The sequence below is a fragment of the Epinephelus lanceolatus genome, chromosome 2 (assembly GCF_041903045.1).
Source record: "Epinephelus lanceolatus isolate andai-2023 chromosome 2, ASM4190304v1, whole genome shotgun sequence".
In the NCBI taxonomy this organism is placed as follows: Eukaryota; Metazoa; Chordata; class Actinopteri; order Perciformes; family Serranidae; genus Epinephelus; species Epinephelus lanceolatus.
In genome coordinates, this window is record NC_135735.1 from 9,889,226 (window position 1) to 9,909,697 (window position 20,472).

General features: G+C 41.0%; 1 protein-coding gene across 4 annotated transcripts; it reads left to right on the plus strand.

Moving 5' to 3' along the window:
• Positions 1-255: 255 nt before the first annotated feature.
• Positions 256-20,046, plus strand: LOC117254744 (RNA-binding protein, mRNA-processing factor 2a). Of its 4 annotated transcripts, none has more exons than XM_033623143.2 (8): positions 259-806; positions 5,517-5,594; positions 6,979-7,017; positions 9,064-9,126; positions 10,082-10,232; positions 12,421-12,584; positions 16,784-16,856; positions 18,961-20,046. In XM_033623143.2, the coding sequence occupies exons 1-7, from the start codon at positions 525-527 to the stop codon at positions 16,847-16,849; spliced, it is 843 nt and encodes a 280-aa protein (XP_033479034.1). In that variant the 5' UTR covers positions 259-524; the 3' UTR covers positions 16,850-16,856; positions 18,961-20,046. The 4 variants fall into 4 exon arrangements, with proteins under 4 accessions (XP_033479050.1, XP_033479058.1, XP_033479034.1 ...); XM_033623151.2 differs by having other exon boundaries at positions 12,421-12,569; XM_033623159.2 differs by lacking the exon at positions 16,784-16,856 and having other exon boundaries at positions 256-806.
• Positions 20,047-20,472: the final 426 nt, after the last annotated feature.

Sequence of the window (20,472 nt, forward strand, 5' to 3'; positions counted from 1 at the left end):
AAAAACAAACAAAAATAAAAAACATTTTTCATTAAAGGTTGATGCAAACAGGAGAGGTTTGGGATAAGTGACTATTGGCTCTGTGGGTCCCATAGAAACGGTGATGCGGCGGCGGAGGGGCCGGGCCTTCCTGCAACAGCTGAGGCGGATCTGCAGCCTGATTACGGCTCACAGCAGACTCCAACATAATTGATGACCTAATTGAAAAGCAGGAGGAGGAGGTGGTGGATGGGAGAGTGGAGGAGGAGGAGGAGGAAGAGGAGGAGGAGGAGGGGGGGGGCTCGCCTCGCTCACGGACAGGAGGAGAGAGAGACGCGCTCCAATGAGAAAAGTTTACTTGTTCTTCCTCCGCACAGTCCCACAGCTGAGGGCATTGATGTGAGCGCAGAGGACTCCAGTTTTTTACGCGCACTTCTTTCCCCCCACATCTTTCACCCTCACACACGGAGCACTAATCCACCTTCTCACCTTTAGTTTTAGCGCGTGTCTGTGTTTCTTTTCTTTCCTTTCCCTCCCTTTTATGAATGATTCTCTCTCGCAATACTACTACTACTACTTCTAAGATATCCTCGGATACCTCCTCGCCGTCCTCGTCCGCACGACCTCACCTCGGCACATCTTCTCTCCTCAAGTTCAGACGCCACCCGGACTTTCACAGCAGCTTCAGACGCACTTGGGGGAAATATCACTCGACGAGGAAGAACTTGATCCTGTGTGCAGCAGCAGCAGCAGCCGCTGAAGCGAGCGCCAACATGAGTCTCAAAGCTGACGCAGAGCCGAATAACAACGTCTCCATCGAAGAGGAGGTGAGTTTGGGCAAAGTTTGATTTCCAAGCAGCTCCGGACTGTGACCCCGGTGTGTTCATGTTCACTGACAAGCGAATAAAATTATGTTTCCGGCCTCAAATACACACGCACATGTGTGTGTGTGTGTGAGTGTGTGTGTGTGTGTGTGTGTGTGTGTTGGGGGAAATTCCTTCAGCTCACTGTGACTTTTTTCGCCCCCTTGAAACGGTTTAAAAGGAAGTAAGGCAGTTTAAAGGGGAGAAACCACTTCCAGTAGGAATATCCTCCAAAATGTAATTTAAACACGCATTTCTTTCTCCTTAAAACTCCCAGTGACGTCAGTTTTCTTTACTGATTAAACTGTCAGCAGGTGTGAAATAATCACTGCACTGAAACAATTAAGCTCTAAACCATGCATTTTTCATGTATTTTTATTTTTAATGCATCTTTCCTTTATTTTTAAACATATTTTATTAAAAAGCTAGTTTTTGTTTTTAACATTATTTTCTTGAGACCCATACTGCTAAAAAAAAAGGAGAAGGCTTTAATTTAGCTTCACATGTGAGTTGGGAAAAAAAGATTTAATCCAAAAAAATGTAATTTATTAAAAAGAAAAACTGCAAATGAGTAAAGTCAGTGAGCCCATCTGGATTGGAGAAAAAAATGCTATAAATTAAATATATATATGGCCTTTTATGAGGAATAAAATAGGAAGTGCTCTACAGGGTTGAAGCACTGTGTAGCCTAGTTCATTGTAAAAAAAAAAAAAAAAAAAAAATCAGCTGCTCATTGAGGACAAAAACGACAGGCCAGCTCACTCAATGTAAAAGTCCATGGTACAATATATGGCTTTTTAATCTTCCAAATATCCATTTATTTACCATATTTTTTCTCCACCCTTCCTGAGAATCCAGACTTTGTGACTGTGCCATTGTTTTGCATTTAGGTGCCAAACAAAATAAGATGCGTCACACCAACTGCAGGTCATCATGAAACGGGAGCCTAAAATAAATTAAAATAAAACAGTTAAGATCCTTAGCTGCAATTTGTAGGTTTAAATATATTTAGAATCAAAATATTACAAATGCCATTATTTTCAAATGGCCTCCAAAATAAACCGTATCGACTCTTTCCAGCTGCCTCGCCTCAGTTGTGTGTGGCCCCAGCTATATTTCCTCTTTAATGACTCCTTATGGAGAGACACTGAGGGGAGTGCTGGGCCTTTTGTTGGTCCTCCTTTGTTCCCATTATCTTCCAACAAAGCCACGTGTGGCCACTTGACTTTTCTTAGCCTGATTTCCTTTTTGTGTTTTTATCGCCTTGTAATTAAGAGCAAAGATTAAACAAACAGGACGGACATTTATTTGAAATCCCTAAAAAAAAGTGTGTTTAGAGGTGTTAAATCATCAAGATACAGAATCATGTCAGGCGTCAGTGGTGCTGTTTGTTTGTAGAAATAAATGACCTAAATATATGAGATGTAATTCAGGTTTTATTAAACACTACAGGTGTATACGTCAGTCAATGAGGAGCCGACACTCAAATTAAAACATCTCCATTGAGTTTGTGTCCAGCTGAGCCGGCCTCCACTCACTGTATGTGTTGACTTGTAAAGGGCTGAGAATTGCTGCTGTGCGGCACCTGAAAAATGCCGGAGGGCCGGCAGGGTTGGGGCCACGGGTCAGAGGAAGGAAATGGTGTCACGCTGTGCGCTGTTGTCCAGTGCTGTTCGTCTGGCAGCCCCATTGTACTGAGGGCCTCCCCACCGGCTGGGAACTAATGGGCCTCGCACTGCACTGTTTATTCCCCCGGCTGCACCGCACTGTACACAGCATCGCCTCTTAGTGTCCGGTCAGGGCAAGTCCAGGGGTCCTTGAAGAGGGATCCGAGGCACCCCAGCAGGATGAAGAGCAGCTTATGTTCTTCGTTTAGACTGTAACATGTTGGAGGATCACAGGTTTCAGATAAGTCATTTTACTGTACATCTCTGTGCGAGGCAGAATGACAGAGCCTTTTCTCTTGGATCAAGGTGCAACATTCAAGACACTGCAAAAATACATTTATTAAGATGTGTGAGTGCAAGTTAAAATAGTAAAAACAATAAAACAGTTGTCCAAAGATAAGAAATTTCACAAGTTAATCTGCAGCTAGTCAGAGACAGCTCCTCAGCAGTAAGAAGAAGCTGTTGATCTTTTGATGAGACAAATATTAAATCCTATTTTGTTCTGACAAGGGTTTAAAGCAGTGATTCCCAACCTCAGAAGCATTGATGGATTAATGAAGGGGCCTGCCAGACACATGCCCAGGGCCCCAGAGTGTCAGGGGGCCCCCCTGGCCTCCTGCAAAATGTCACTCAGATTAACATGTCACCAGGAAGAGACTCTAAATGACCTCAGAGACACAAAACCACAAAACGATGCATAACGACGACAAAGAGACACAAAACAACAACAACAGAGGCAAAACCAGGACAGTGTTGTTTTGCTCCAGTGTCAGAGACATGTTGGCCCTTTTGCATATGTGCCCAGAGGCCCACTTTCTCTTAATCCACTCGTGGTCAGGACCCAGCCAAGGAGTCACTTGATAAATCTGAGGGGTCACCAGATGGTTAAAAATTAAAGCAGGGAAAAAAACCTCCTGCTGTATTTGTAGGGTTTATTCATCACTGGATACTTTGCTTCTTTCAGTCTTGGAGGGATTAATCACACTTTGGTCGATCTACTCACAACACGTGCAAACTGACGAGGGGTCGCAAAGAGACGTTTAGTTTTCAGCACAGTTGATCCGAGTTTCTCTGATGCTGCCTAAAATGCTGGATCAGGATTCGGCAAGTGTGCAAGTCCGTGCACCGATCTGATACCACGTAATTTGTTAATAAACTTCACAAGCATTTCCCAGAAATCAGTTCTTCTTCACTGCTCTACAACAGTAGCTACACAGAGTTGCGCTCTGCAGCCACTGGCAGCTACCGTTTTTAGAGCAGCAAAGAAGAACTGATTTCCAGTAAATGGTGTGATGTTAGTGTTCAGAGCTGAATGTGACACTGGTCCCAGCAGTTTAGAGTTTAACCTGAGTTCTGCCACACAATGATGGCAATCATTTCACATCCGTACAGCGTCAGTCGTATACAGCTGATCATTTCTTTTTTAATGCACTGGTATTGCATCAGTACTTTGTATCAGCTGATCTGCAAGTTCAAGTTTTGAAATCGGTATCGGGGAGGAAAAAATAGTTTTAGAACATCTTTATTTATTTATTTTTTTTAAGGAGATGAAGTGGGTAACATTTTTAATTAACAGATATCATGTAGCTTCTCCAGCTGATTACTTGCAGTTAAGACAAGTATTTTTTGTATTACAAGCTTCTATTCTATATTCTAGCTTCATCTATTTCCTGAACAGAAATCTGAACACTGGATAAAGCAGGTTCAAAATTCTTATTTTAGTTATCAAATGTTTTTACGGAGGGAATTTTGGATATCACTCCACAAATCAGAAAATACTGTCAACAGCCATAAAACTGGAAAGATTTGTGTATACAAGTGCCGCTGAAGTGGACATTTTTGGCTCGGAGTGTGAGACACCACTTATTTTGAGAAAACAGCCTTAAAAGATATGTATTGTAAAAGTCCATACACTTTAAAGGCAAAAAAATAAAATGCTAAGGTAAAACTTTTAACTTGTGGACATCACCATGACACGTCCTCAGCTGACTACTTACATTAAGATGACTATTTTTTGTGATGATGATGTTTTTTGAAATTTTATGTTTTAATATGCAAAAAAGAATCTAAGTACATATGTGCTTGTTGAATACATTTCCACAACAGCAATAAGAACTAAAATAAAAACCTGAATGTGTATTTTAGAGATTTTCTTTCCACTTGTCTGAAATAAGTCATGTTATGGAAGCAAATTGACCAAAATCTTCCAGCGCATGAACAAACTGACGCGTGTTTAATCTCATAACACTGTGCACTGTTCTGCTACAGTGTCCAGTTGAACGACATGTTTCCTTAAATCAGTGTGCAACAGGCTTTAAGGTACATTTTCTCTGATTTGCTAGGTGTGTCAGAGGTGTTACACAATCAGCTGCGACATGTAAATAAACCAAACGTTAGCAGATCTTTACTAACTGTATTGGCAATGTAACATGTTTCCCACACCTGTAAATCCCCTTTGAACTGAACTGAATTAAACCCTGTCGTGCACCTGCGTTACACAACAGAGTGTTTAACACATCACTGTTTCTGTTTTAACCCTGGGTGTCTTGCCTTTAAGGGTCACAAGCCCAAAAAAGTTGTGAACCTGTAGCTTTAAGGATTGAATCTGCAGTGACACTTCAGTTTGGGAACAACTGACCAACAGTTGACACGACCTTTGCAGATGAATTAATTTGTCAGCTCCACACTGTTGTGTTTTTGGTGTCGTGACATTCACTCATCACGCTGAGGTCTTCGTCAGAAATAAAACATTTCTTGTGTTTATTCTGTCTTGTGTTCCACAGCACACTGCACGCAGAGCTCCCCTGTAAATATCCATCCATACAGTATGTGTGTTAGTTATTAAGGAGGAATGAGAGACGTCGGGACCTCGGCCAAGCCTTTCTAAATCTTTTTGTGCAACTCAGTTCTTATCACACATGCTGCTGCTGTCTGGAGATCGAAGACACCAAATAAAAAGGCAGAATATTTCCAGGTGACCACATGCAGCTTTGCTTTGTGTTTGCAGGTACGAACGCTGTTTGTCAGTGGCCTACCTGTCGATATCAAACCACGGGAACTTTACCTTCTCTTCAGACCTTTTAAGGTAGGCGACAATGTGTCATGTTTTTAAAGAGTGAAGGTGTTGTGTGTTGTTGAGGTTTCTAAATGACTAAACAGACTTGACTTCTCCCCTCTTCTTAAAAATAAAGCAAAGGTAGCTGCTGTGTGCCAGCTGCTGGAAACAAGTCGTGGAAAGAGTCTCTGAAAGGATTATCTGCGCATAGATGAAGGCCTTTGGGAGTTTAAACATTTTATTGAAGCAACTGTAACAGTATGCAGGTTGTCCTTTTAAAACCACTTTCCATGACGCAGTGATGTCACCGGCTGTCGCTCACACTCAGTTCATCAGAGCTCCTCTTTAGCTGAATCAAACAATCCTCTCCTGTTAATGGACGTCCAGATATTTGCATATATGGAAATGAGGCCACATCATTGTTGCTCTGTTTTTTTGACCGGACTCCATAAACACCCCTCCCACCCCGTGTCCTAACTAACCAAATTGGAAGTGGTATCCCTCGCACATGGATGATCTTGTGGAATGTGTAAATGAGTAGCCCTCGCGATTGGCCAACCAACCCTCTCCGTGACCCAGCTTGCCCACCGTGTAGGGAAATTTTTTTTTATTTCCTCTCGTAGCATTGAGACATTGTGAAACCACTGAGATGTTTTCTCAAGGCACTGTTTTACTTTTTGCCCTTTGCTTCTGCAGAAGGCAAACAGTGTGTGTAAACAGGGCTCAGTCTGAATCACTCAAGGTTTAAATTTAATCCAAATTTCAATCTTTTTTTTAAAAAAAAGAGAAATCTTTAATATTGACTCAATTCTACGTCTTGTTTTTCTCCTCTGAATTACTGAAGCTGAATCTGGTTCGGATTGTTGCTAAGGATTTATGACAGCCAGTGAAAGTTGTTTAATTTTCCATGGCTGTAAATCAGGATCAGGAGAGATCCCATCTATCAATACTCTGGTCAGGCAAGATTCCCCGTCATTTCTCAGGAATTTGCTCCTGCTTTTACCAACCCCTGTGCTGTTTTTAACCTGGTTTATAACCAGTGGCTGTGTTTGGAAGTCATGCCTAATCTAGGCTCAGACTTCTGCGAAAGAGAGCAAACCCTCACACATCTGATAACATGTGCTTGCCTCCTTTTTTTTAAACTAAACCTGGTCTTCATTTTCTTATTCTTAGCTCTCAGGATATCAGGGTTTTTATCTGTACAGTCATAGAAAGCTGCATTTGTTGGCATGTTTCTCTTTATTTTGTCACAATGACTGTAACACTGCCACAGAAGGATCTGTGACGGCCTGCTGTTGAGCTCAAACTGAAGGTGCACACAGGCAGGTTTCTCTTGATATAGCGAGACGCGTTCACGCCTGACTTCCTGCATGTGACTCCAGAGTGGATAATTGGCTATCTTTCTTCCCCGCAGGGTTATGAAGGGTCACTGATTAAGTTAACATCAAAACAGGTGAGACGCCCTCCATCAGTGGAGGAAACTGCTTTAATGCTCCACTTAAATACTAAACAAATGTCCAGGCAGACATTTTGTAACTTTAACATTTGGCTGAAGACATAAAAAGGACAAACTATTATGATTTTTATGATATTAAAGGTCCAGTGTGTAGGATTTAGGGGGATATATTGGCAGAAATGAAAAGTGTTTTCTTTAGTTTATAATTACATTACCATCTACAGAGATCACCATGTTACACTGCCATGTTTCCACAGGAGCCCAGCATGGCTAGGCCATTTGTGTTTTCGTGTCTGCCACCATAGTTAGCAGCCCCTGCATAATGAGCAGTGCTGGGAAGATATAGATTTATTAACCATTAAACTGCTTTATTCAGTGGTTTTACCGGTTTAAATAACCTGGTCTGTTTGTTTTGGAGAGGAAGACCTCTGCTGATAACTCAGCTCCTGGTAAAAACCTCCTGAAAGTCTGGATCTTAAGTTATCAGAGAAAAAAGGTGAGCACACATTAGGAGGTGCTGGGCTAATGGCAGTGGTGGAATGTAACTGAGTGCGTTTACTTAAGCACAAATTTGAGGTACTTTTACTTTACCTGAGTCTTTTCTTTTCATGCCACTTTATACGTCCACTCGTCTCCATTTCAGAGGGTAATGAACTTGTTTCACTACATTTATCTGACAGCTGTAGTTACTTTACAAATTAAGATTGTGGATAAAAAAACATGAGGTTTATATTTTATGATGGTTTGTTTTAAATTATTAAACCTCCCCTACAATTTATACAAGTACAGCTGAAATGATTTGTCCATTAATCAACTAGCAGACTGACAGAAAATTAATTGGCAGCCATTTTGATAAGTCATTTTGTAATTTATTTTCAATATTTTACTTTTTTTAATAAACTTTCTGCATTGGAATTTGTAGGTTTTTTTATTTTTTATTTTTTTAGGAATTATCTGCTTTCACTATTAATACTTTTAAGTACACTTTCCTGACTTTTCTTACTTACTTTTACTTAACTATTTGAAACCTCAGCAAATTGGCTTGATTTCTTTTAAAAACACGGGAAGAAGGCAATCAGCAACAAAAGATAAAATGACCCCAAAAAATTAGCAAGAAATTAGTAAAAAGAGAAAATTAAAAACAAGAAAAAAGTAAAAAAAAAAAAAAATAAATAAATAAATAAATAAACCTGAAAAAATAACAACAAAAAATAGCAGTAATAATATGAATAAATACAGTTTACTCAGGTTTTTTTCCATTGTTTAAAAAAAATAATTTTCAGGGTTTTTTTTTTTTTTGTTGTTTGTAGTAAATTTCTTACCAAGTTGCTCGTTGCCTTTCCCCCACGTGTTCCAAAGAAATTGCACCAATGCACTCAGGTTTCAAAGGTTTAAATACTTGTGAAAGGTGTCTGAAAGCAGCACAAGACGAGTGATGTCGCTCCAGGTTTCAGAGGGTTGTACTTGTAACGGCGTATTTTCACAGTTTGCTAGTCGTACTGTACTTAAAGGAACTGAATACTTTTTTCACCACTGACCAGCGGCCCATCTGCAGTGATTTACCAAGTTAAATCACCTGGTTCATTTATTTTGGAAAGGAAGACACCTCTAAGGTTAATTCGGCACCTGGTAAAAACCTACTGAACAATGAGCACTGAAAGAATTCAAACTGGGAGAAGTTTTAGCTGTGATCTGCAATCCTCACTGCTGGATTTCACTAAAATCCCCTTAAATCTTACACACTGGACCTTTAAAGAAGGACACATTGTCCTCTTTTCTTGCTGTTTTGTTTGACACAGGTTTTTTTTATTATGATATATATATATATATATATATATATATATATATATATATATATATATATATATATATATATATATATATATATATATATATATATATATATATATATATATATACACACACACACACACACACACACACTTATAATCAACGTGATATTTGACAAAAATATGCAGCTTCTTGCATGTCAGATGCTCCCCTGTTGGTGTCACAGTGTGTTTCTTCCTTTTTGCCTTCCAGCCTGTTGGGTTTGTAACCTTTGACAGTCGCTCTGGAGCTGAAGCTGCCAAAAATGCTCTAAATGTAAGCATTGCCTTATTTTTATTGTTTTCTTTTCTTGCTGTTTGATTTCCCCCCTTATTTAAAACCCTCCTTTAAATAAGTTGCTTTGTATTTTTTAGATTTGTGTTAACCTTTGCTTGAACCTAAAAAGAAGTGATTGGGAGCTGTAAAAAAAGAAATTCTTCTTTCCCATAAAATCTCTCAAAGTCAACCCATTTTGTCTTTTATAATTCAATGGCAGGGCCATTTTTGGAAAGAGGCCAGAATCCCGTAGCCTTACGGTAGTTTACTTTGACCTTGATACACATCCCTTCTTAGTCTGGTATAGCTTTCCTTATTTTGCATATCACTGCTTTACTGTAATACTTTGATCTATAGCCACATGTGTAGTGTTACTTGGACACATCTTCAGTAGTGTAACCTCTTTATTTTGTCACCCAGTAGCCCACGTATCTGGCAGTATCTAACACTTCTCTCTCATAGCTTAGCCTTCCTTATGAGCATCACCTCTTAGACACACCAGCAATCACACACACAGACACACACACACACACACCAAAATACTACTCACCTGCATGTGGGCACAACGCTTAGGGCACAAGAACACAAGCAGGGTTCAGCCACCTTAAAAAAGGAAGTACACTCAAACGTCTCGGCCCTTTTCCTCATCTCCTCCTCCTCCTGGCTCTTGATTTCGTCACAAGGAAAAAGAGATGCAAGCATGTTGAAATATTTCCGGAGTGTATCCTTCAGTCTGCCCTTTTTATTTTTGTGAAGACGTGACCTTTTTTGAACACAGTATATTTTTAACTTCTCACGACAGTGTTTATCTCATGGGAAGCATGAAGGATACACCCTGAGTATTGAAACACAGCTTTAGGAAAGGAGGCCACGTGAGACTACTGAGCTTCTGCCCCTCAAACTCAGCCCACCTCCCTTACGATACTATGTCCCCCCTCCTCCGTCTCTCCCCCAGGGTATCCGTTTTGACCCCGAAAGCCCCCAGACCCTGCGCTTAGAGTTTGCTAAAGCCAACACGAAGATGGCAAAGAGTAAGCTGATGGCCACACCGAACCCCACAAATATCCACCCTGCTCTAGGAGCACACTTCATTGCACGGGACCCATGTAAGTTGTACGGCTGCACCACTCTAGGCTCTCTCATCCACTCTCACCTTGGCAACACCAGTAATCAATTGTCCTTGTTGCCCTTTAAAAAAACAAAAATCTATCTTAGCATATTGTGGTATTAGAGACAAACTGTATCTAACAAATTAAGGACTAACTCACCTCCACATGCATGTGTCATCTCGACTCTTCAGACAGCCGCTTTGCTTCTGTACAGCTGGGAAATTCCACTCTCTCACAGGGTTTAGTCAGCAGCTCTCTCTGCAGAAACACCTGCTGGATTCAGTAGTTTGGGACAGACCATGGTTGACAACAGTGTTAGGCTGCATTCAGACCAGATTTCGACTGGAGCAAATTACTCGTGTTGTGGTTACAAGCAGAGGAGGACAGAAAACCACAAGGAAGGGTTGTAAACAAACTGTGGGAAAGCAGCGGTTCACAAAATTGTAAATTGCAGCATTTTTTTTTACTCACTAAGGTCAGTCTCTGTTCGTACTGTCACTGCAGCTGCATCTTTGCTGCTTGGATTTCACCATGCAGGTATAAAATAGGAGTATAACCATCGGGGTTCCCACACATTTTTACCAATGCATGTTCAAAACATTTCCATAATATTTTAGCCTATTTCCATGACTTAGGTCTAAAACAACCCAGATACCTCGGACAACATGTGATTTGAAGTAAGGCAGATTTATAGGTGTGTCGGCTCCACGCAGAGCCTACACAAGCAGCCTGTGCAGTTGTGAGCATTTATACTTGTGTGGTGATGTCTGTCGGCTCTGCAGTTACACCTCCAAAACACTAGTTAGTGGTGGGGGTTCTGAAGTAAATTCTGATTGATTCAAAAGTACACAAATCGGCTTCATTATAACGCAAGATTGACAGACACTTGTCTTTTGCCGTCAGCATGCCAATTGCACGCTCCCTCAAAACTTGCGACATCTGTGGCATTGTGCTGTGTGATAAAACTGAACATTTCAGAGTGGCCTTTTATTGTGGCCAGCCTAAGGCACACCTGTGCAATAATCATGCTGTCTAATCAACATCTTGATATGCCACACCTGTGAGGTGGGATGGATTATCTCGGCAAAGGAGAAGTGCTCACTAACACAGATTTAGACAGATTTGTGAACAATATTTGTGAGAAATGGTCTTTTGTGTATGTAGAAAATGTTTTAGATCTTTGAGTTCAGCTCATGAAAAATGGGAGCAAAAACAAAAGTGTTGCGTTTATATTTTTGTTCAGTGTACATTATTAAACACACTCCTCCTGTTTGCTAACTTGACTCGCACGTCAGACATTCTCGCCCCCAACTAGCTGCTGCACTAATTCAGCAGTCAAACAGTGCAGCCCTGGATTTTAAATTAGTAATGCATGGAACTTATTTTGCTTAATGATTGAAACCCCAGCCAACATTTGTATGTGGGGAGTTAAAAACTGTCCCGATATGGGATTGTCTATGGATTCCACACGGGCCCATGTCCAGTGCCCACATAGTTTGGCCCCACATAGGTTATGCTGGGGCTACCTGGGTATGAGGTGGGTATGGGCCTAAAATGGGCATCTTATCTTGGCCACTTGGGTAAACTCACCCATATGGGCAATTGGCACAGGGTCAACGTGGAACCTGTGGACACATAGGGCCCATATTTCTGTCCATGCACGACCCATATGGGCCCCACATACAGATGTTGATGGAATGTGAAGATTGTTGGGAACAAATTTTAAACAATGGCCAAAACATTTTTCTTCCATACCTGGAAAACAGTTACTCTAATTTCATAACTTCTCCATGAGTTTCATGACCGTGGGAACCCTGGGCTAGTATTTTCGGATCAGCTCCACCTGCTCGCAAACTTTGCAGTGTCATGTGTCAACGTTTAGTCAGATTGAACTCTGTGTGAAGCCAAAAACACGGCCGATTTTAATGTGTGTGATAGTGATGTGTACAGCGAAATCTGGTCTGACTGCACTTTATAGGGGTACATTATTTTCCTTTAGTGATAATTCAAGATTCATCAGTAGTAAACATAAAGTCACACAAAGCAGTTAGCAAACCTCTTTTTTGCAGCATGTTTTGACGACACATTTTCTTCTTCATTTAAAATGTTTAGCGTCTTTACATGTTTATATGTTTAAGGGTAGGTCAGTCAGCTTTACGTTTCCTCCCACCCTGTACTTCCCCAGATGATCTAACAGGGGCAGCACTGATCCCAGCATCTCCGGATGCCTGGACTCCTTACCCCCTGTATACCACGGAGCTGACCCCAGGCCTCCCTCACGCAGCCTTCACTTACCCCGCGGCCGCTGCCGCTGCTGCAGCCCTCCACGCCCAGGTGAGGGACCAACCGGTGTGTGTTTCTCTTATCTTCTATTCTTTTTAAGTAGCACACATTCAGCTCTAACAACACAGGGAACCTTTGTAGAGACACATTAATGTCTGCACCGAGGTACGATCATAAAATGAGAGTGGTAATGATGCACTGCTGCTGTTTGACAACATGGTGCACTTTTAAAAGCAGACTTTAAGATTCCTGAAACAGTCCCAGTGGTCCTCTGAGGTATTACAATAACAGCACAATTTGTGGAGCCACAAATATCTTCTCTGCAAATTGTTGGCTGCACAACTTGTGCCCAGTCTTAATGTTGTGAAACAGAGTCAAATGAAATTAAAAGCCTGAGTTATATTGTAATAAAGATTTGTCATTTCGAAATGGAAAATGACTTCACTCCTGTTTTGCCTTCAGTGGACGTGGTGTGTACATTCTTTGTAGTGTAACAATACCACGCACTTCCTTTAAAGCCCTCTTTGTGGTTGTCATCTGGCTGCTTTTGGCTCACTGCTTCCTTTTTGTTGATCACTCTCAGACATTGAGGTATAAATTTTTCCTTTAATGGAGCTCGTGCATCACTATCCCATCTGTGTGCTGGAGGTTAAAAGTGCTCACTAATAAAATACTCATGTTTTGGTCTACGGCGTGGACTAAAGAAGCACAAATCATTTTAGAAAAATAAACATTTGAGCCTTAAGATGGAGTTTTGAACCAAGACTAAGTGCTAGGTGTGCATATAGACAGTAGACGCACTGCATGCTCACTTGCTTTAACATTTAACTGTCAGTGTTTCAGTCTGAAATGCGTTTAAAACATTATTTCTTTCTAGAGAAATGAGTGTACAGAGTGTTTACTTTGTAAGCTAATTGCAGCAGAAATGCTACAGCAGTAGTGCAGCTAATTACAAAGCAGTGGGCAGGGCTTTTGGTAACAATAGAAATGGAAAATACTTCTCTTGTTGGGTCATTTAAAGTTCATTGTGATCTAACTTCTTCCTGCAATGTAAGAGCACAGGGGAGTGCTACACTGCAAAGTAGGCAGCTATTACATAGACCATTTTGTGGGGCGTAAGAGGCGCAGGAATGTGAGGTATTTGCTTGGAGAAATTGTCAGACCTGATGGCCTTCTCTGGAGGTGCCAACTTACTGTCCACGTTCCTGTTGGAACATAAGCTGACTGCGTAGCCACACAAAGGAGGGAAAGGCCTTTTTAATTGCAATCCGATGAAAGATCCCTAAAATGCCCCGAGTTCTCTCCCCACTGACTCTCGACCTCGTTAGTTTGACTGTGTGACACAGCAGTGTAACATCAAATGTCTCTTAAACAACTGATGATAACCTCCTGAGTGTATTAAAGAGACGGTTCACCCCAAAGTCATATTTTTCCTCTTACCTGTAGTGCTGTTTATCAAACTAGATTGTTTTGGTGTGAGCTGTTGAGTACCAGCTGGCACTGGACGTCAATATGATGTCAGAGAGATGTTTTGACTCTTTCGTTGGACAGACATTAAATGTGGGTTGGCAATATTTTAAATATTGTTAGAACTTCACGATGTGTGGACGATAACATTATGAAATTTTGTCAGCCATTGTTTTTTTTTTCCCTCTACCTTGACTAAATGTTGTTTTACATCAAGATGACGTTGACATGAAATGTTTGGAAGACTGGATTTTGGTTGCTTCTGGTTACAGATGATATTTGGGTTACAAAATATTGCTGCCGTTAGACGTTCTGACGTTGAATTTTGGCCAAACCAAATATCAACATTGGTAGTAGGGCTGCCCTCAACTAAGAATTTTCCTAGTCGACCAACAGTCATCATTTACGGCCATTAGTCAACTAGTCTCCCGCATGTTTACGATATTAATTTGATTATTAAATGATATATTTTGAGCGGGGCAACACAATGGTTTGAGTTGGTGTGAGAAAGAATAGTATCAGTAACATTGTTAACACTGTGCTACATTACAGAGAAATACAAAACCGTACTAATGAACCTTCATTAAAGGGAAATTTCTGTTTCAACAGGGTGAAATAAACAACAACTGTTTAGGATAAATGTCAGAACATATAGAAAACGACATGTAAACGTGTTGTCTTACCTTGCCAGTGTGCTGCCATGTTTGTTTACCATCTAGCTCTGCTTTCCAAAGCGCGGCCGAAATATCGCGAGAACAAGCAGCGATCTCATACCGTGCCTGAAATCTCGTGAGCTCTAGATAAAGCCCAGCTGGATACTACTCCAGGTGGAGGTGTCTCATCCTCAGTCACATCCAGACCTTGAAAATAAGGCTGCAACCGGTCCCATTCCTTGCAACAGAGGCATTCCTCTTCTGTGGGCACTGGGGCACAGCATTCACAGGTACACCACCAATCTCCAGAGCTATGCAGCCTTGCAGCAGCCATTCCTCCTCTCTCGTCCTCTACCTGTTGTGCCTCTCTCTCTCTCCTCCTCCGTTCTTCAATTTCACGAAGCTCTTCGTCAGTGTATTCTGGCTCAAATAAATAAGGGCGGCCATCAAACTCTGCAAAATCAAATTCCTCCTCCACAAAGTTGAAGTCTGGCAAAAAGTCAGCCATTATTCTATAAATCTTTCATAAAATAAATGAATGAACTTTTCAGGCTACTGTCCGGTTCTGCCTTCCAGATGTTGCTGCTTGTTCTCGCGAGATTTCAGGCACGGTATGAGATCGCTGCTTGTTCTCGCAATATTTTGGCCACGCTTTGGAAAGCAGAGCTAAATGGTAAACAAACATGGCAGCACACCGGTAAGGTAAGACAACACGTTTACATGTCGTTTTCTATATGTTCTCTGACATTTATCCTAACGATATGAGGCGGTCTTTGTGGAAAAAAAGCTTGTTTAGTGGACTAACTTTGCACTTGAAGTATGCCCGTTCACTTATGTTTTAACAGGTCTGATGCTACTATGCGCCCCGGCTGTATCTAGGCTAACGGCTAACATGCTAACTATTATTTTTATGTCACTAGTCACTTGAAACAAATTTAGGACGATAAGAGACAGGTTGAAATAAACCGAAATTTCCCTTTTAATATAGGCCTATATTTTATCTACAAGTGCACGTCACACACTGAGCGAGCCGCCTGTTAATGATGCTGTGGGCTAATGGGCATGTAGCTACTTCCATGTTTCAGATGATACGTCATGTTTGTAGTCGACCAGTGAAGATGAGTTTACGTATCACCTTGGGTTCGTCCTTCACCTTCTCAAAATGATCCCACACTTTGGATTTCCTGCCCGGCATGTTATTAACTAGCCTGTGGAATAACCGCAGGTACCAGCCCTGGAAATTAACCTGACTCCTGTCTGACTGCTGAGCGTGGACACTTCCTGTGTCTGTCCTTTCAAAGTAAATTCCCACATGGTCCAGTCATAAAGGTTTTAATTTATTTTGTCAAGGCGCAGCTCCTGATAGTTTCACGTTTGTTTTCTGCAAATAAGCGACCAATGAAATCTAATCAACTAATGACCTTTTGGTCGACTCTTAGGGGGCAGCCCTAGATGGTAGCCAGCTCGGGTGTTGGAGATACTGGCCGTAGAGATGACCACCTTCTGACATTATGGAACTAGATGGCACTCCAAAAAAATACATTTCCAAAACTCAACAACAGTTCCTACATGAACCTGCTCACAACCAGTTCTGTGAATTATCTTGACTAACTGGGTCATGACTTCTGGAAAGAGACATTAGCGTTTGCAGCTTTGTTGTTTTTTCCAAGTGCCATCTAGTTCTATTATATCGGAGAGAAGGCAGGCGATCTCTCCAACACTCTGCACCTCACACCAAAACAATCTAGATTTGATGAGCAGCACTACAGGTAAGAGGAAAAACATGTATTTTTGATTTGAGGTGACCTGTCCGTTTAAGCAGCTGTGGCCTCTGCCCTGTGTGTAGAAATGTGAGGCCTAATTCTGCCGCAGGTTTTAGTCACAGGTATGAAAAGGTACCAGCTCTCGCCCCGTGGAAATGTTTAACACATGGAGAGGTTCAGCGCTCCACATTTCCATGCCTGTTAATTACTCGAGAACCATTGTCCTCTGTGAGCAGCTACGTGACCCACATTCCCATGGCTTAAAGGGACAGTCCTCCCAAACCTGCTTGTCCAAAGTGTGTGATAAAATCTGCAGAGCTGAGGATTGAAGCTGAGGCCTGGTTCTGGTCTGCTGTACATGACTATGTTTGTGTTTCTTCAGATGCGTTGGTACCCTACTCCCTCTGAGACTTCCCAGCCTGGATGGAAGTCCCGGCAGTTTTGTTAGATATTTAGTGAGTAACCTTTGGTACCACAGTGTTTTTCTAACTGCTAACCTGATGATGTCATGCAAACTGCACAATAACAGTGTTTGTCTGAAAACTGCAGAATGTTTCAACATGAACAAACCAAAAACTGTTTTGGTGTTAAAAGATGAGGCTGGTGATATTCTAGATTTCTTTTTGTTTAAATTGTCATCAAATCCCATGAAAAGATTGAAACTTACAGTGTGTTAGTCCAACTTGTCCGTGGCACTCAACCCTACACAAAATTGTTCCTATCAAAAATAAATATTTGAAAACAGGCATGAATATATACTGTAATTTTTTTTAATGCTAAATGTTTTCCTTAAACAGCTGGGCGCTGTAGTTTTTATCAAGTGCTACTCAAACAGGATTTGATTGGGCATTTGTTAGGGACAGTTTTCAGCTGTGGATTAATGCACATGGGACGGAAGGGAAATTACAGTGCCTGTGCTCATTGTGATAAAAGAACATGTCACCTGTCACCAACAATGTGGCTCATTGATGTATTAACAACGAAGCTCTAAAGCACAGGGGAATATAGATCAGGGCTTGGATATACAGCTGGGATCAAATCACTGACTACAGCACAGTATACAGTCTTTTCCCTTTATTCCAAAAGCAGTTTACGCGGCTAATATAAATGAATATTCCACTAATATTTACATGCAGCTTCGAATACTAGAACAATAGGATTTTTTTGGAGTTCTCTACTTGTGGCAGACTTGTTAGCTTTCCTTGCCATTAAAACCTGAATAATATCAGCATATCACACATCGCAATCACAAATGCTTTATTTGAAAAAACCTAATTCGGAATATCCAAACGTAAAATGCTGTTTGCGTGACCCATATCAAATTTGGAATATCAGCGTTCTTGTAAATGTAGTCACTGTTGTTTTTATTCTTTATGAGATTTATCGACAAGGACAATCACCAGACCATTCCTCTTAGGGCCCGTGTTCACATGGTGTAGCATTTCATCTCAGCGCTTCATGTAGAAAGTCTTCCCGGTGCTTTTTTAAAAATGACGCACTGTGTGGGATTTGTTTCTTTTAGGGATGCATGATAATATCGTCACATCATTGGTATCGGCCAATGACGTGACAATATTATCACGTCATTGGTATCGGCCAGTATTGGTTTTAAAAATAAACTATCATAATCGGCCAACATGCTTTTTCTTATTTTGCACAATGAATCTGCTGGTGGGCCGTCATGCGAAGAGTGCACATGCATAATGTAATATGATAATTCCACCATAGAAGAGACTTGATCACTAAAATTAGGTGGAGGAAAAAAGTGAATGTATCTATAAGTATTGATTATCGGTCAAATGAGTCGTTGCATATCGGCATATTGGATACCGGCTTCCCTAGTTTCTATGATAATATCTTGAGTTTGATGTAAACTAGGTAGCTAATGTAACGCTACGTTAACAGAGGGTTTACTACACATCTTGCAACTTGTGTGGTGATAAAAGCAAAATGCTCACCAGCAACACTCAGTGTCCGCCGGCCAATGTGCTCCAAAAATGGGCTTTTCTGTCTTTGTTGCAGTATTTTAATTTAGCTCAGGATAGACAGTAGCTAAAACAGCTGCAGTGACGACACTGAAAAGATCAGAAGTTTTCGTAGCAGCTGAGTGCAGCGCTTTTGCTCTAGGCAGTTGCATACGCTCTCTTATCATTGGGAACGACTGGGGGGAAAAAAGCTGCCACTGAGAAAACGCCATGTGGACACAGGCCCTTAGGCTGTTTATTTTATTTTTCTAATATAGCTCTTGAGTTTTCAGAAATTATTTAAATCATTTACAAGTGTTCACTGGGTGATGTGTTCCTTTATTACGATGAAGCTTGGCATTGCAATTTGAATTAAATGCTTAGTGACCATCCTGCTGCCACGAAACAGTTAGCAGCACACTAAATGTGTATTAATCCACAGCTGAAAATAGTCCCCACTTTGAGGGAGTCAAAGCGTTGTTGGACTAACACACTTATTTTTCATCTTTTCATGCATTTTTTGACAAAAGACAACAGACCTTAAAGTGTTTTTTGTTTAGTTTGGACTAACTCTCGTTCTCCCTGTTTCCTTCAGGCCTCTGGAAACCACACCTTTGTCCAGCTGAAGTGAGGTTTGCCAAGCTCTTCATTAATTTAATCAGGTTTATTTAATGGACAAATGTGCATTATTATAAACAAACAGTATTTATATCTCCTCCCGATTGTCTGTGGGGGGGGAGTCTGAGTTGAAACCATCTTGCTGTCGACAATCTGAGCTTATCCTTGGCAACTATTGCGGTACCATCTTAGCACTTCAAAAAAACCAACCTCATGCAAAGCCTATTCAGACTCTACGGATCATATTTGCTGAGGAAATTTGACTCATTGAAGTAACCGTTGTTAAGCTAGTCCTCCCGTGGAGTTACCGCTGCTCCCGGGAGGTTTAGAAGCGTTAAGAGTCATTGCATGTTAGTCTTTTTGGCATGAATTTAGAACGCAGAGTTCTGTGTATCCTAATTTTCTTAGTGTTTGTGTTGCCTCTTTACCTTTCGGCCTAGACAGCGACATGTTTTGTTTTCCTGTAGAACCTTGGTCTTACCTCTGTGAAAGCTAGGCTGTTGTGTAAATGGCTTATCTCGCATGGACCTTGTGAATGCATCCCTACGTTCTATGACAACCCCAGTCCTTATGATCATATCAATGTCTGTCATTATTTGAGCAAAGGAAAGTACAAATATTTTTGTACTTTTTTGCGTAATGTATATTTATGCATTTTTGTGCAACTAAAATAATGAACCTGTATAAGTTGGATGTTTAGTCGTCTCTTGTGTTTTTGGTGTTACTTTGATCCTATAATCTTGTTGATGTAGTTTTAAAGAAGAAAAAAGTGCAATTTGTTTAAAGGGGAAATGGGTATCTGTCAAAAATGGAAGTATTCTGAACGTGGCTTGTGCCATTCTGCTAAAATGAGATTGCTGTAAAACGATCTTTTCAGAATGTGAAACTGGACTACAAACGTAAAGGGTTGTTTTCTTCTGGGGGGCCATTTTGAAATGGGAAGCAGGATTTAGAGCGATGGAGGAATTTAGTTTGTGGTTTAGAAACATGTTTGTCTTTGTATCTGCTGTGCATAAGATGTAAAAAATATTCCCATCTTATGAATAATAAAGAAGTGAATGCATTTCTCTCTGGGCACCTGTCATTTATCACCGCGGCCAATCAAAGTTAACAAACGCTCCGACACTGTACGCCAACTCAGATGCTGACATCAATAATTCATGCCAACTTTTCATTTGTAATGCACCATTGCATTAGTGTTGCTTTGCATCACGCTGACCTCCACACTCCGCCCTCATAAGCTGGTAAGACGCTCTGTTCAGCCAACCGTGACGGCTCCTCCAGGGACTCTTGAGTGACTGTTCTCAGTACGACCAGCTGCCTAATTGTAGTGGTGACTGTGCTGGTGGCAGACTGTAAACGTTTGTCCATATTGTGGACAGTTAATTTATGGTACAGGATTTGTTATTGTCTTTGACGCAATATGTAATGACAGCTTCATCTGGCACATTTATACGCCTCCACTGAGTGATGGCTCCCCTTTTTTCTT

What these genes read in the sequence shown, in the direction of transcription:
- LOC117254744 (XM_033623143.2), top strand. Translation starts at nt 525, where the DNA reads ATGATTCTCTCTCGCAATACTACTACTACTACTTCTAAGATATCCTCG. An exon ending in TTAAGTTAACATCAAAACAG is followed by an intron (nt 7,018 to 9,063) that starts GTGAGACGCCCT and finishes TTTGCCTTCCAG; the next exon opens with CCTGTTGGGTTTGTAACCTT. An exon ending in CTGCCAAAAATGCTCTAAAT is followed by an intron (nt 9,127 to 10,081) that starts GTAAGCATTGCC and finishes TCTCTCCCCCAG; the next exon opens with GGTATCCGTTTTGACCCCGA.